Source organism: Marmota flaviventris, chromosome 9, assembly GCF_047511675.1.
Source record: "Marmota flaviventris isolate mMarFla1 chromosome 9, mMarFla1.hap1, whole genome shotgun sequence".
Lineage (NCBI taxonomy): Eukaryota > Metazoa > Chordata > Mammalia > Rodentia > Sciuridae > Marmota > Marmota flaviventris.
Genome location: NC_092506.1, coordinates 6,853,615 through 6,869,500, shown reverse-complemented (window position 1 = coordinate 6,869,500; position 15,886 = coordinate 6,853,615). Strand labels below are relative to the sequence as shown.

General features: G+C 47.0%; 1 protein-coding gene across 1 annotated transcript; it reads left to right on the top strand.

Annotated features, from left to right (window-relative positions):
• The first annotated feature begins 3,059 nt into the window (after positions 1-3,059).
• Tsga10ip (testis specific 10 interacting protein) lies at positions 3,060-14,903 on the top strand. Its single transcript, XM_027944370.2, has 8 exons — positions 3,060-3,206; positions 4,589-4,725; positions 4,807-5,537; positions 5,714-5,852; positions 10,647-10,817; positions 13,848-13,947; positions 14,159-14,283; positions 14,777-14,903. The coding sequence occupies exons 1-8, from the start codon at positions 3,060-3,062 to the stop codon at positions 14,901-14,903; spliced, it is 1,677 nt and encodes a 558-aa protein (XP_027800171.2).
• The last annotated feature ends 983 nt before the right edge of the window (positions 14,904-15,886 follow it).

Sequence of the window (15,886 nt, the reverse complement as noted above, 5' to 3'; positions counted from 1 at the left end):
ACAAAGCAAAAATCTGTGGTAAAGCACCCCTGGGTTTAATTCCTAGTACCAATACGTTTGTGTGTGTGTGTGCGTGCACGCACTTGTGAGTGAGTGTGTGTATGAGTATAAATAAGGCAAGATACCATTTTATACTCACAGGGTTAGGAAAAATTCACAAGATGTATTATACGAACATTTGCAAGAATGTAGGCAGAAAGCTGTGGTCACTTCTGCAGGGCATGTACAATGGTATAGCCTTTCTCTGGAGCAATCTGAAATTTGTCTTGTGTTTGTGCCAAGTCCTCACACTCTTGATCCTTGATAAATAAGTCAGGGAAGTTCTCTAGCTGGTATCCAGAGAGGCGTGTACAAGGTCCTTTCACCACAGTGTCCTTTGTGGAAACAAGAGTTGGGAGCAACCTTGGCACTTCCCAACAGGAGAGTGGACTAAGTGATGTGTGATGGAGGAAAACTACAGAAATCTGCAGTAGTGAGAACCAACACAGGAAGATTTTAAACAGTAATATTGAAGAAACAGAGTAAGGAACAAAAATGAGATCTGTACCATTTATACAAACTAAGAACACATAATACCATTTATATAAGCTAAAAACATGAGAGCCACAAACAGCGTCAGGAGGCAGGCACCAACGTGAAGCATGGGTACGACCAGGGCTTCAATCACTGATTTGCTGGAAAGTTCCTCAAGGAACCCATGCATAGACCTCTTTAATCGATACCAGCAGTGTGTTCAGAAAGCAATAAAAGAGAAAGAGGTTCCTGGCAAAGAAAAGCCTGAAAACTCTTTTTGATATTAACAGTCATCTTTTTTTCTTAATTTTTTTTTTTTTTTTTTTTTAGTTGCCAATAGATTTTTCACTTTATTTGTTGACTCATTTGTGGTGCTGAGGATCAAACCCAGGGCCTCACACATGCTAGGCAAGTGCTCCACCTCTGAGCCACAGCCCCAGTCCCTTAACTGTCATCTTGAAAATAGATTCCTATATCAGAAAATTGAGGACTCTGGATTTTGTCAACTAAGACTATGAAGATAGCTGTGGCATTCAATGAATTTAGGAGGCAGATGTTTTATTTCTTCTCTATTGATGTTTTCCTCTCACTTGTAAAAGATGATGAACCACCACTCTGCTTTGAGATGATTTCTCACTTGTTCTGGCATCTTCCAGAACTCAGTGGGCTAAAACTGAATAGTTTCTTGGGATTATGGTTGCAATACATGGTCTGGATTCAGCTTTAAATATATCTTGGGGGCTGGGGATGTGGCTCAAGCGGTAGCGCGCTCGCCTGGCATGCGTGCGGCCCGGGTACGATCCCCAGCACCACATACAAACAAAGATGTTGTGTCCGCCGAAAACTAAAAAATAAATATTAAAAAATTCTCTCTCTCTCTAAAAAATAAATAAATAAATAAATATATCTTGTATATAAATTATTGATAAACTAGTCAAGATGATCAGTGTTGCCTGACTTCTTGGTTTTGCTGCAGAGGACATTAAGTACATTGTACTGGGGTCATTGTTCACGAAAGCAATTGGTTAGGACCTCTTTCTTCTCTCAGGGAGCTAATGCTTTAAAAAGGAATCCAGGCACAACAGTTTCATCCAGTTTATTTTTATATAATAACTAACAGTTAAAGATTGCTGGTGGCCTGGGTTAGCAAAGAGGAAGATATTTTTTTATCAGACAGTTCCCTGCCTTAATAAGAGGTGTTCAATTAAGACATGAAAGCTTCAAGATGTTAAAATGAACACCATTTCAGAGCTCACAGCATAGTTCTGGAATTACATTACTTGGAGTTGCTATGGCAAAAGAACCCAAACTACAAAAATTTGTTATTGCCAGTTATCCACCCAAGTTAATGAATTAAGTCATGCTGCATATCATAAAAACATCAAAATGCTGAATCTGGTTAAATAGAGGGGAAAAGTGCTTGCTTCATTTGCCTTGTTTGCCCACCCTGCCCTGTAACGTCTAAATCATAATGATGGAATAAATTTTAACATTTAGTTTTTATAAAAAAAAAAAACATGAATACACAAAAAATGACATTAGATACTTCAAAGGACCCATTCATCTGTAACTGGGATGGGAATGGGGATCAAAGATACAGAAGAAAAATACTAAACCAAAACAAGAAGGCGGCCTTGCATCCACTGATGCTTGTCATACCATGTGAGACAAGAAAGATAATGAACTCTGCTCTCTGCTCCTGAGGACTAAAAGAAAAGGAGATGTGTGCAAAGGACATGAACAGGCAACTCGTACAGAAAGCACCAATGGCCTATCGAGAAGAAATACCTGAGTCTCGTAAACAATGCAGGGAATACGCATTATAGCAACAAGAAAAATATTTTTCATGTATTTTCAGGAATTTGAAAGATTATAATAGAAAGATTCAGATACTTTGCTGGCTGATGGAAATCTACATTGATTTAAGTATTGAAGGCAGTAATTAGCACTGTCAAAATGTAAACTGCTTAAGGCACTTATCTTGCAGAAATACTCAGGTGTGCAAAGGCACATTCGCAAGGACATCCCCAGCTGCCCTCTCTGTAGGAGGGAAGCAAGTGGGGGCTATGCCCAAGTTTGACAAGAGAAGATGGGTCAAGTACATTATGCTGCTTGTAGTATGAAACACCATGAAGATGGTGATGGCTGGGGTGGCTTGTGTGTACTGACAGGGAAAGAAGAACAACTACTTCCCCACACCTTCAGCCAGGACGTTCTGCTGCCTCCATGTCTATCAGTCAGTAGTCATAATCACCCACATTTACCTAGTGATTTACCTTTGTGATTTCATTTAGTCCCCGAAACGCACATATGACCTGGGCTCATCACCCAGTTTTGTAGGGTGAAGAAGTGGTCACAGCCCCGATGGTTCCCTGGACCCTGCTGAACTCTCCCCGTGGAAAGAAGTAGGCCTCACATACATACTGACCCCACCTGGCTGTGCTTTTTGACAAAGCCCTTGAAACTGACCAAGAACTGGTTGCCATAGAGATGGCCATAGAGATGGCCTGGAGGACAGTTCCAGGGCTGGCAGGTGGGAGTGGGGAATGAAGCCGGACACCAACATGCTAAACACCCATCAACAGTTGGTCAGGGCCAACTCGGAAAGACCAGCTCAGGACCTGGGCCCTCAGACTCCAGAGACAGCCACAGGCCTACTCCAGCTTCTGTCCGGCTTTTCCCCGGCAGAGCAGGTGAGGGAAGCGGGCCCAGTGCGGGAGACTGCCAGCCTCCTAGAGCAGGCCAGGGCTGGGGGAGGCTCTGAGAAGCCAAGAGCCTGGAGCTGAGGTCTGGGTGACCTCTGGGACAGGGACTGTGGGGAAGCCTAAAGGATATGAGGTGAGGATGAGGAATGAGGGAGCAATTTAGGGATCACTGCTGGGGGAGCAGGTTTTGGAAAAGAAAATTAATTCCTTCCATCTTGGCTGTAGAAAGTCCAAGGCCCTGTGGAACATTCAGAAGAACTGTTCTTCATTATTTGTTTTAATTCTTTATTTTTTTCTTGGTTAATTGATTCTCTTTTAAATATTATTATTATTACTTTTTTTGGTACCGGGGATTGAGCCCAGGGGTGCTTAACCACTGAGCCACATCCCCGCCCTTTTTATATTTTATGTAAAGACAGGATCTCATTAAGTTGCTTAGAACCTCCTAAAGTTGCTGAGGCTGGCTTTTTTTGTGTGAGGAGGGGAGGGGTACTGAGATTTCTTTCCCTTTTTTTTTGTGTGTGTGTATGTGTCAGGGATTGAACCCAGGGCCTTATGTCTATTGCCAGGCAAGCACTCTACCAACTGAGATATACCCCAGCCTTTTTTTTTTTTTTATACTGGGGATTGAACTCAGGGGCATTTGACCACTGAGCCAAATTCCCAGCCATATTTTGTATTTTATTTAGAGACAGGGGCTCACTGAGATGCTTAGCGCCTCGCTTTTTGCTGAGGCTGGCTTTGAACTTGAGCTACTCCTGCCTCATCCTCCCGATCTGCTGGGATTTCAGGCGTGTGCCACTGCACCCAGCTTAAAAATTTATTTATTTATTTTTAAATTTTCAAAATTTTAACTGACACATAATAATTGCACATATTTATGGGGCACAATATGAAACTGGATAGATGTAGACATTATGTAATGAGCAAATCAGGGTAATCAGCCTTTCTATCTCCTTAAACATTTATCATCTCTTTGTTGGGAATCTTCAAACTCCTTCTTGGCAGCAGAGGGTGACAAACAAATCTGGATTCTGGCAATAGACTCCACATGTGCTGGTCCTGCCTCTACAAATTACAAAGGCTGTGTGACCTCAGCTCTTAGACCTCTCTGAGCTTCTTTGATCCTGTTTTTGCATATGCATGATGGGGTGATAGCCCTTGGGAAGGTTGACTGTGTTGTTGCCTCCAAGTACTGAGCACAGGAAATCTGCTTATTCAGGCTGTAATTTTAATACGGAGAATGGCGGTGGGTGGGGATCAGTGTGAGAGGTAATGAGGGCCAGCCAGTGTTCATAGGAGGCCCTTGGGAGGCGCAGAGTGGTCCAACAGGCTGCTCAGAGCTGGCCCCCTCTCTGGTCCTTGCCCAGGGGAACCTGGGGAATGATGATGATGTGCCCAGGCAAGGCCGGCCACAGAGGTCTCAGAGCGCAGGGCAGAGGGCAAAGAAGGACTGCGGAACCCAGGGGCGGAACAAGAAAGGACAAGCCTCCGCTGAGGCTGAGGAGTAAGCAGTTGGGCATGGGGTGGGAGGGATGCAGGGGCCCAGGAGGATCCTGATGCTGACCCCTGTCCTCTCCCTCTTCAGTCTCTTCCCGGCTCCTCTCCGGAAACCCTCCTTCCCCTTCCAGTGGGCCTGGGAGAACTTCATCATGGATGGTCAGGCTCTGCTTCAGACAAGCTCCCCTGAGGCCCCTGGCCACCAAGTCCTGCCCTCGCCCCTAGCAATCCTCCAGCACAAGTCCAGGCGCAAATCCATGCTCAACTTCCCAGAATCCCTTGATTTCTGCCAAAAGACGGAGATGCAAAATCTGGAACAGAGACAGCAGCTGGGGGCCTGGGGTGGCATCCTCCTCCCTCCCAGCAAAGGGGAGAACCAAGGGCTGGAGCTATCTAGCAAGTGTGGCCTCTGGCTGCCTGGGAAGAGGTCAGGATCAGAAACAGAGTCCGAGGAGGCTACAGAGCGGGAGGGCCTAGGTGTGGAGGAGGTGGAGAGGGGTCTGAGCCCTGGGGAACTGCTCCAGATCCCCAGGAGGGGCTTGATTTTGGAGGAGGAGCGGTTCTCAGAGGCAACCGAGGAGGCTGAGCAGTGGGATCACAGCGCCCCCCACAGGAGGAAGGGCAGCTCTCAGAAAAAAGGTCAGAATTCTGGAAAGGAGGCTTTGGAAGAAGGGGAGCTGCGGGGCCAGAGCCAGGGAAGCAGCTCCAGCTTCAACAGCTTCAGAGGGTCACAGAGGGGGATGTCAAAGGCCAAAGAGGTGCAGGGGCCCTGGGACCTAGAGAAGCTGCACGGGCAGTTACAGCAAGAATTGAACTGTGGTGAGTGCGCCTGCCAGGCCTGGGTTCCCTGGAAGCCGCCCTGGGGGGAAGGGGCAGGGAGCCCGGGCCTGAGCCAAGAGTTCAGACTGGGCTGTGCTGTGCTCTGGGGGATGGTGGGGGGACTGCCCAGTGGGCCAGGAGGGGGGGTTTCCCTGACTTGGTTCCACTGCTAATAGGCCCCCAAAAGCAGTCCTGGAAGGCTTTCCGGGCTGCCTCCATCCGGAGTGAGAAAGCCCATGACATGGGAGAAAAGGAAAAGTTCCTGTTTGCCAGCTTCCCTAATCGCACCTTCCACAAACGACATGAGGCCACCAGGTAAGGGGGCAGAGCCCGGAGGGTGGGAACCCAGGCAAGGGTTGGGGAAGGGGCCAGTTCTCCAACAGGCTGTCACTGCACGCTCATCCATTCCTTCGTCCATTCATGGTTCCGTCTTCCTGCCCCACCAGTCATCCTACATCCACCCATCCACCCATTCATCCATTTTTTTCCTTTCTTCCTTTTTTTTCGGTGACACCAGGGATTGAATCCAGGGCCTTGTGCCTGCTAGGCAAACACTCTGCCACTAAGCACACCTCAGTCCCCATCCATCTTTATTTTTGGTACCTAGGATTGTTGAACTCGGGCACTCATCCACTGAGTATTTTATTTAGAGACAAGGTGTCACAGAGTTGCATAGCTCCTCACCGTTCCTGAGGCTGGCTTTGAACTCTTGATCCTCCTGCTTCAGCCTCCGAGTCGCTGACTATATCTCCTGATAGCATCTATTCCCAGCTTTCATTCACCAGACTGTGTCTTCCAACTGTCTATTGATACAACCCATTTCCACTCATTTCCCATCTTTCCTTGTATCCATTCATTAACCTATTAGCTAACTGATTAATGTAACATAGGTCGAGTGTCTGCTCATGAATCCTCGGGATATAAAGATAAAAATACTTGGCTCAATCCTGAGAAGCTCAAGGTCTGGGAAAGGAGAGAGATGGGCAAGTACAACAGTTCAGGCAGATGGTTCTACACTTGGGCTTGAACAAGAGGCCATGGGAACAGAGGGGAGAAACTGGAGGCTATGAGAGGGCTGTTGGCAGTGACTAGGTAAGAGATGATTACCTGAACCAGGCGGCTAGGTGGATGGAGAAAAGGGGATGCACTTAAGAGATATTTAAAGACTACCTCAATGGGCTTGGTGACTGGTCAGAAGTGGCATGAGAAGTCAGGGAAAATTCATTCAGCACTTTTTTTTCATAATGACTTTTATTTATTTATTTTTCTATGTGATGCTGAGAATCAAACCCAGTGCCTCCCACATGCTAGGCAAACGCTCTACCACTGAGCCACAACCCCAGCCCTCATTCAGCATTTTTTATTATAACACTCTCAATCCTTTTTTTTAATGTACTCAGTTGACAATTTAACATTGTATATATGTTTTTGAATTAGGTATACACTGTGGCATGGCTAAATCAAGCTGATCCCCTATGCATTATCTCACTATTTTTTTAAACACTTAAAATTTACTCTTTTTAGTGATTTTCAAGCATACAATCACATTGTAGATCTCTTGGACTTATTTCCCCTAACTAAAATTTTATACCCTTTGCCAACACCTCCCCAGTCCTCCCCTGCTCTGAGACACTGGTAATCACTATCTTACTCTAGGAGAACAGTTTTTGTTTTGTTTTGTTTTAGATTCCACCTGCATGAGATCATGCAGTATTTGTTTTTCTAAACCTGGCTTCTTTCATTTAAAATAATGTCTTCCAGGTTCCACCACGTTATTCCAAATAAAGTTTCCACCGTTTTTATAAGCTGAATAGAATTCCATTATGTGTATATACCACCTTTTCTTTATCATTCATTCATTGATGGACACTTAGGTTGATTCTATATCTTGGCTATAGTGCATAATGTTTCAGTAAACTTGGGAATGCAAATGTCTTGTCAAAATACTGATTTTGGAGCCAGGCACGCCTGTAATTCCAGAGGCTTGAGAGGCTGAGGCAGGAGGATCATGAGTTCAAAGCCAGCTTCAGCAATGAAGAGGCACTAAGCAACTCCATGAGACTGTCTCTAAATAAAAAACAAAATAGGGCTGGGGATGTGGCTCAGTGGTAGAGTGCTTGCCTTGTGTGAGGCATTGGATTGGATTTTCAGCACCACCCATAAATAAATAAAAGTTCACTGACAGCTAGGAAAAAATATTTTAAAAATACTGATTTTGTTTCCTTTTTTTGGAGGGGTGTGCTTAACCATTGAGTCACATTCCCAACCCATTTTTGTTTTTTATTTTGAGACAGGTTTTCACTGAGTTGCTTAGGGCCCCCCTAAATTACTGAGACTGACTTTGAACTTGCAATCCTCCTGCCTCAGCATATTGATATGCTTGGATTACAGGCAAGCACCACTGGGCCCAGCTAGTTCCTTTTTTTGTTTGTTTGTTTGTTTGTTTTGGTACCAGGGACTGAACCCAGGGGCACTTAAACACTGAGCCACATTCACAGCCCTTTGTGGTATTTTATTTAGAGACAGGGTCTCATTGATTTGCTTAGGGCCTCACTAAATTGCTGAGGCTGGCTTTACCTTAGCCTCCTGCACAGCTGATATCACAGGCTTGCTCCACCACGTCCAGATTCATTGTGATTTTTAATCCACATTTATCTAATAGTGATATTGAACATTTTTTTTTCTTTCTTTCTTTTTGGGTAGGGAGGGTACTGGGAATTGAACCCAGGGGTGCTCCACCACGGAGCAACATCCTCAGTCCTTTTCAATTTTTTATTTTGAGACAAGATTTCACTAAGTTTCTGAGGCTGACCTTGAACTTTCGATACTCCTGCTTCAGCCTCCTGAGTAACACTGCTGCTCCTGGCTGAACAGTTTTTCATATACCTGTTGGCCATTTGTTTGTATTCTTTTGGGAAATGTCTATTCAGGTCCTTTGCTCGTTATTTAATTGGGTTGCTTTCTTGCTATTGACTTCCTCGTATATTTTGGATATTAACCTCTTACCAGATGTAAATTGTGTTGGTTTTTCACTGCTGTGACCAAAATACCTGACACCAACAATGTAAAGGAAGGAAGATTTATTCTGGCTCACGATTTCAGAGGCTTCAGTCCATGGTTGGCCAGCTGTTAGGCAGGAACATCAAGGTGGAAGGGTGTGGTGGAGGAAAGCTGTCAGTTCATGGCAGCCAGGAAGGGAGAGGGTGGGCAGTTTAAGAGACAGAAGGCAGGAGGAAGAAGGGGCCGGGAATAGAAAGAGTCTTCAAGGCCATGCCCTCACTCACCTACTTCCACCTACCTTCTACTGCCTGGAGTTAGCACCCAATGGTCCAATCAAAGTGTTAGTCCATCAAATGGATTAATCCACTGATACAGTCACAGCCCTCATGATCCAATCATTTTCTAAAAGCCCACCTCTGAACCTGGCTGCACTGGGGACCATACTTTCAACACATGAGCTTTTTGAGGACATTTGAGATCCAAACCATAACATATGGTTTGTCAATGTTTTCTCCCATTCTGTAGGTTGTTTCCTTGATGCAATCTCAAGTACCTATTTTTACTTTTATTGCCTGTCCATGAGAGGTCCTATCCAAAAAAACCATTGCCCAGACCAATATGATGCGGCTTTCCCCATGTTTTCTTCTAGTAGTTTTACAGTGTCAGGTCTATGTTCAATGTTTAATCCATTTTAAATTGACTTATGTATGTGGTGTGAGATAAAGGAATCTAATTCTTCTGTATGTGGATATTTGGTTTTCCGAGCCTGATTGATAAAGATCATTATTGAAAAGATTGTCTTTCCCTATTGTGTGTTCTTGGCATCTTTATCAAAATCAATTGACCATAAGTGCATGGATTTATTTCTAGGCTCTGTATTCTGTTCCATTTGCCTATATAACTGTTTTATTCTAGCACCATGCTGTTTTAATCTCTATAGTTTGTGTGGTATATTTTTAAACCAGGCAGTATAATGCCTTTAGTTTTTTGTTTCTTTTTTTTCCCCCCTTATGATTGTGCTGGCTTTCTAGGGTCTTTTGTGATTCCATATGAATTTTCATTTTTGAATTGTTTCTCTCTCTTTTTAACTAGGAATTGAGCCCAGGGGTGCCCTACCACCGAGCTACATCACCAACCCTTTTCCTTTTATTTTTAAATTTTGACAGAAGGTCTCACTAAGTTGCCCAGCATGGTCTTGAACTTGCTATCCTTCTGCTTCAGGCTTCTGAGTACCTGGGATTACAGGCACAAACCACAGTACCTGGAAGGATTGTTTTGTTTTTCTTTCTGTGAAGAATAGCCTTAGAATTTTTTGGAGTGGGGAGGGGGTACTAGGAATTGAACCCAGTGTGCTTTACCACTGAGCTACATCCTCAGCCCTTTTCATTTTTTATTTTGAGAAAGGGTCTTGCTAAGTTGTTTAGAGCCTCACTTAGTTGCCTAGGCTGGCCTCGAACTTGTGATCCTCCTGCCTCAGCCTCCCAAGTGGCTGGGATTTCAGGTGTGCACCACTGTGCCTGGCAGGTCATTGGAATTTTGATAGAGATTCCATTTATTCTAATTGCTTTGGGTAGTGTGCTGCTATTATACAAGAATCCACATCTTTCATCTGTCTGTTTTTCTATTCAGTAATCCTTTCAGCATTTTGTTCCTTTCCCATCCATTCATTCATCTTTCTGTCTGTTGCCCATCCAACCAAATGTGCCTCAGACCTTTTCTGGTAACTCCTACAGGATAAGGGGTCAGAGAGAAAAGCAACATTGTCCCCTGCCTTCAAGGGGAGGTGAGCAAGGATGGAGGGCCTCAGGCTTTGCATGAGTGGCTGGGGAGGTCTGCGCACAGATCAGAGTTGGGCTCACTGCTGGAGAGCAAGGAAAGGCCTAAGGGGGGCCCATGGCCAAATGGCCAGATGCAGCCTCCCTCGGGTCTGACATTCATGACAAACCTGTTTCCCAGGCCCTTGGCTCACTGGGCCCCAAAGTCCTTCTGCCCAGGTCCTCAAGGCTGGTATGTGCTATGCTTCCATACTCACCTACCACCCCTAGCTTTCCCTGAGGTTCCTGGTCCCTTTGACTTCTTCCCACCTCCCTCTTCCCTCTCCCCACACAGAAGCCTGCTGCAGAGTTGGGAGCGGCAGCAGCAGGAGCAGCAGCATCAGGCTGAGCTGCGCAGGACTCGGGAACATCGGGTTCAGCAGCAGGTGGCCCGCTGCCTAGCATCCTATGCACCCCCAGGGGGCCGGGGGCCCAGTGCCACCCAGCGCAAGGTGGAGGAACTGAGGTAGGAGCCTGGCATGCCAAAAGTCTGTTGGGGTAAGGCAGAGAAGTTTGCTGGATGTCAGGCTGCAGGACCCCAAGGCAGCTGGCCAGACCACTTGGCAGCATTTTACAGATGGCTTTTTTTTAAGGGGGGGGCTGTGGTGCTGGGGACTAACCCAGGGCCTCATGCTGACTCCACCACTGAGCTCCATCCCTATCCTTGAGTTTTACAGATAATGAGGTAGCGTGAGGACGGTGGGAGGTCTTGGTCCAAGGTGAGCTAGTGAATAATAATAACCCTTCAGCTGTCCAATGCTCAAGATCAAAAGTTCTGCATGCATTTATCACATTTCCCAATTTTGTTCTTCCAATTTCCAATGACAGATATGCTTATTATTATATTTTTTAAGTATGACAAAATTTAATACATTTTTTTTTAGAGAGAGAGAGAGAATTTTTAATATTTTTTTTTTTAGTTTTTGGCGGACACAACATCTTTGTTTGTATGTGGTGCTGAGGATCGAACCCGGGCCGCACGCATGCCAGGCGAGCGCGCTACCGCTTGAGCCACATCCCCAGCCCAGATATGCTTATTATAAAGATGTGAAATCACAAAAATAATTAATGTAGAACTTGGTCCTATTCTAGAGACAACTGCTGTGCATGGTCAGGTGCATTTTTATTCTCTTCCATTTTTCCAAAATTTCAAAGCAAATTTATGAGTCAGACCCATGAAATAAAGAGCGTCACTACCCACATAGTCCTACAGATGAGGACAACTGAAACCCAGAGAGCTTAAATGATCCACCCACTCTTGAATGAGCAGCAGAGCTGGAGCTTTGGCTCCAGCAGCCGTTCAATACAGTCCTTGCTGTACTGCCCAGTGCCCAACCTTCAGGGAAGGGCACCAGATGGTCGTCCAAGAGCCCAATCTTATGAAACAGAGAGCGTTAATAATCTGACCCTGCAGGCTGCAGCTGGTTCCAGGGAGGCCCTTTCCACCCCTCCTCTTCTCTTGACCTCGGTGAGTGGCAGGGAGAGGGATGAGGGCCACTGAGGCCTTGGTGGGGCTCTGATCAGCTATTCTCTGAGTTTTGGTCTTGTCCCTGCAGTTTACAGATGAGGAAATGGGCTGTGAGAGGTCAAGTGTTTTAGGGGATCCTTGGCCAAAGATTGCCAAGCCTCCAGTTAATCATTTGTTTTTTGAGCAATGGGAAGTGTGAGATTCAGCTCCAAGCAGTACGTGCCTTTCTTTCTCACCTGGGAGATGAAGGCATACTCAGATCTTTCCCTGGCTATCTTCCAGTCTTACAGCCTGGGAAATCTGCTGTCTGAGCTAAATCTGAGACTCTACCCTGCCCAGCAGGGGCAAGCACAGAAGAGGTAGCCTGATGGCAGGGAGATATATCTTCCCATCACTCCAAGATAACAGACAGAGGGCTGGGCTGTCGCTTAGTAGCAGAGCATTTGCCTAGCATGTATAAGGCCCTGTGCTTAATCCCCAGCAGCACAAAAATAATGACAAAAAAAAAAAAAACAATATAACACACAGAACTGACATCCACTGGCACTGAGTCCTTTTTCTCTTGGGGCTCCAAGACATGAGCTTCCTGTCACTTCTACCAAAAATAGGATAAAGTATCCAGGAAGAAGCTGAGAGCAGTGGTGCAAGCCAGTTGTTCCCAGATTGCTTGGGCCCAGGAGTTTGAGAGCAGCCTGGGCAATACAACGAGATCCTGATCCAATACAATAACAGCAAAATTTGTATTTTAAAAGTATAAAGCAATGCCAGGTGCAGTGTGCATGCCTGTAATCCCAACTACTTGGGAGGCTGAGACAGGAGAATTGTGAGTTCAAAGCCAGCCTCAGCAATGGCAGGGCACTAAGCAACTCAGTGAGACCCTGTCTCTAAATACAAAAATAGGGCTGGGGATGTGGTTCAGTGGTTGAGTGGCCTGGAGTTCAATCCTCAGTACCAAAAGCAAAAACAAAACAAACCCAAAAGTAGACAGCAAGAAAAACGCACACACAACCATGGAAAAGACAGATACTTAATGCCAGCTTGTGACGCTGCCCCACCCCCACCCAAACTTGAAACTGCTGTAAATTCCCTCTTGAATGGTGAAGCCCCATTTTGCAGGCACTTTTCTTCCTGGCCATGTATTTCTAAGTCCACATCCTTTTCTCCATGAGGGAAGGTTCCTTCTTGGGCACCTGGCCCAGCGAGGCAAGAGTTTTCTGCCAGAGAGCCAGAACACTTGCCAGAGAGCCCAGCTCGTCTCAAGTTTCTTCTACTTCTCCCTCCTGTCTTATCCAGGTGCTGCCCCCACATCCCATGGGTTGTCTTGGGTGCTTTCCTGAAGGACATATGGTCCCATGTGGGGTGTGGCCAGAAGGTCCCCTTCCACCAGGATGCTCTCAACAACAAGCAATGGCATTCAACTGGTTGAGCAAATTTCTGACAATTGTACAAACTGGGCTTTTGTAAATGGCATCAGCTACCCCAGTGGAGCCCTGACCTTTCAGGAATGTTTCATTTCAACACATTTCTTTGGTTTCTCTGAACCTTTTCCTAAGCTGTCTGCTTAGAAGGAGCAGAGACACCACTGGCAAGCCTGGAAGGTAACCAGAGCCCAGAAAGGGGACTCCTCAGTCACACAGCCAGCAATCACAGCATGCTCCTGTGTGAGGGGGAATGACGGGTGGACTACAGGGAGGGGGAGCTGGGAAGCCAATGCTGGCTCCGTTCCCTTGGGGATAGCAAGGACAAGGAGCCAGCCCTGGCTAGAGCCTGGCCTAGGGCTCAGGGCTCAGTCCCTCACTTCCCAGCTGCACAACCTTAGAGAAGTCCCTTGACCTTCCTGAGCCATCAGTAAGGTAGGGCAAGTAATTCCCACCCTGGCAGACCTGGGAGGGGTCCAGAGCCAGGATTATGTATGAAATGGCTTTATAAAGGTCAGAGCAGGGACCTTTATAAAACCCTTAGTGAGGACAAGCAGGCTGTGGACAGGGATGGGTTGTGTTCATCCCCATAGCACTATCTCCCCCACAGGCGCCAAGAGCGACAGCGCTTTGCTGAGTACCAGGCGGAGTTGCAGGGCATCCAACACAGGGTGCAGGCCCGGCCCTTCCTATTCCAGCAGGCCATGCAGGTGAGGGCCAGCACCTGTCAAAGCCAACAGCCACCAGGGAGCGTGGAGCCAGCTGAGTGGGCAGGGTAGCCAGGTGGAAGTGGGGCACTCAGGTGGGGTCCCTGTGTTGCTGCCTCCAGGGAAACCCGAGACATCCCCACCCCCAGTCATCGATGCTCCACGGTGGCCTCTGCAGACCTGATGCAGAGAAGGAAACCCCTTCTTTCCTCAGACCAATGCCAGGCTCACCGTGGCCCGGCGCTTCTCCCAGGTGCTGTCAGCACTAGGAGTGAATGAGGAGGAGCTGGTGGCTGAGACACATAAAAGGGACACAGTGGGAACCTCCAGGAAACCCAGGTGAGGTAATCTGGATAGCCAAAGACCGGATCTACAGAACTACTACAGGACAAGGAACCAAGAACAGACTTTGAGCCCTACAGGGTTTCCCTCATGTCACTTGGGAAGGCAGGGACCAGGGTTATTGTTCCTGCTTCCAATGAAGACAGAGGGGCAGGGCCTTGCTTAAGGACATAGGAGTGAATAAGCAGCCAAATCAGTCTGGGACTCTGCAGCTTTCTGAGCAGCTGCATACTAAACCCCAGTAGGGGCTAGTGCCACGCTGGTCATCCCATACATACTGTCCCTTACACCTTAGAATAACCTGGTATAGAGCAGGGATTATGAGGCCCACTTTGCAGTAAAGAAAATTAAACTCAAGAAGGGGGAGTCACTTGCCCAGGGTCATTCAGCATGCTAGCATAGGTGCAGGATTTGAAGCCAGTGGGTCAGTGGTTTCCTGGGCATGGAGTGGAGGCTGTGGAGCCCAATGGCCTTCATCTGTGTCTTTAAGGAGCCACAGGTCAATGGGGGTGAGAATGGAGCCCTCTTCTCGGAGCCCCCCAAAGACAGAACCCACTGGCAGCCAGCCTGACAGGCACTTTTCCGCCAGCCTGGACAGAGTGCTGTCCCCAAGATGAAAATTAAAGGCTTTATGGCAAATACAGTGTGGGATTTCTGGGGGAGGGGGGTGAGACTTTGGGCGGGGAGTAAGTGATGAATGGGTGGGGCAGCAGGCCTCGCTTTCTCCACATCCCCCAGGAGCTCTGACTGTTCTTGCCGTCTCCACCCTGCACACACAGCCCTGCCTCTCCTTCTGAGTGGTACATCTCAAGAAGCAACAGCTGAGACTTCTCCATGCAGTCAAATTCAAAAGGGAAAAGAACGTGAGCATGGTGGCTCATGCCTGTAATCCTAGCAGCCAGGGAGGCTGAGGCAGGAGGATTGCAGAGTTCAAAGCAGCCTCGGCAACTCAGTGAGACCCTGTCTCAAAATATAATATTTTTTAAAAAAGGGCTGGGGATGTGGCTCAGTGGTTAAGGGCCCCTGGATCCCTGGTACACGTCCCCCCCCCCCCGAAAAAAGGGGGGGTGTTGAAAAGGTTCCTGTATTTGAGTACTCCCATGGGGTGGGGGTGGGACTTTAAAGGGGAACTCATGACATATCCTAACATCTGAGATGGGTCACACAGGGAGTCCACAAAGGGAGCAACCTGGGGGGGGGGTGTGAACCGGGCTTTTAAGTCCCGGTAATTTTAAATTAAAATCCTTCTCAAGTTTTAAAAAAGAAAGAAATATAAGTACACACAAATGTGTCCAATTTTGTATTCAATTTCACGGGGTTTACAGGCGCACAGAAGCTCCTACAGCACCTGAGCAATTTAGAGCAGGTTAAAAAAAAAAAATCCAGAGAACGCGAGGGCAGGATGCTCACAATACTGGTTATGAAAGTTCCGAGTTGGGGCCTCAGAGAAGAGGAAAACATTCTGCACCATCTAACACCCCAAGAAGCCCACTAGAAGGGCGCCCACTAGTGACAGGGAGCAGCCTGCAGCTGGAGGAATGAGAGCGGAGCTCAGGAAAAGGCTTCCAGTTCGGGGGATGCTGATTTCAAAAGGATCCAG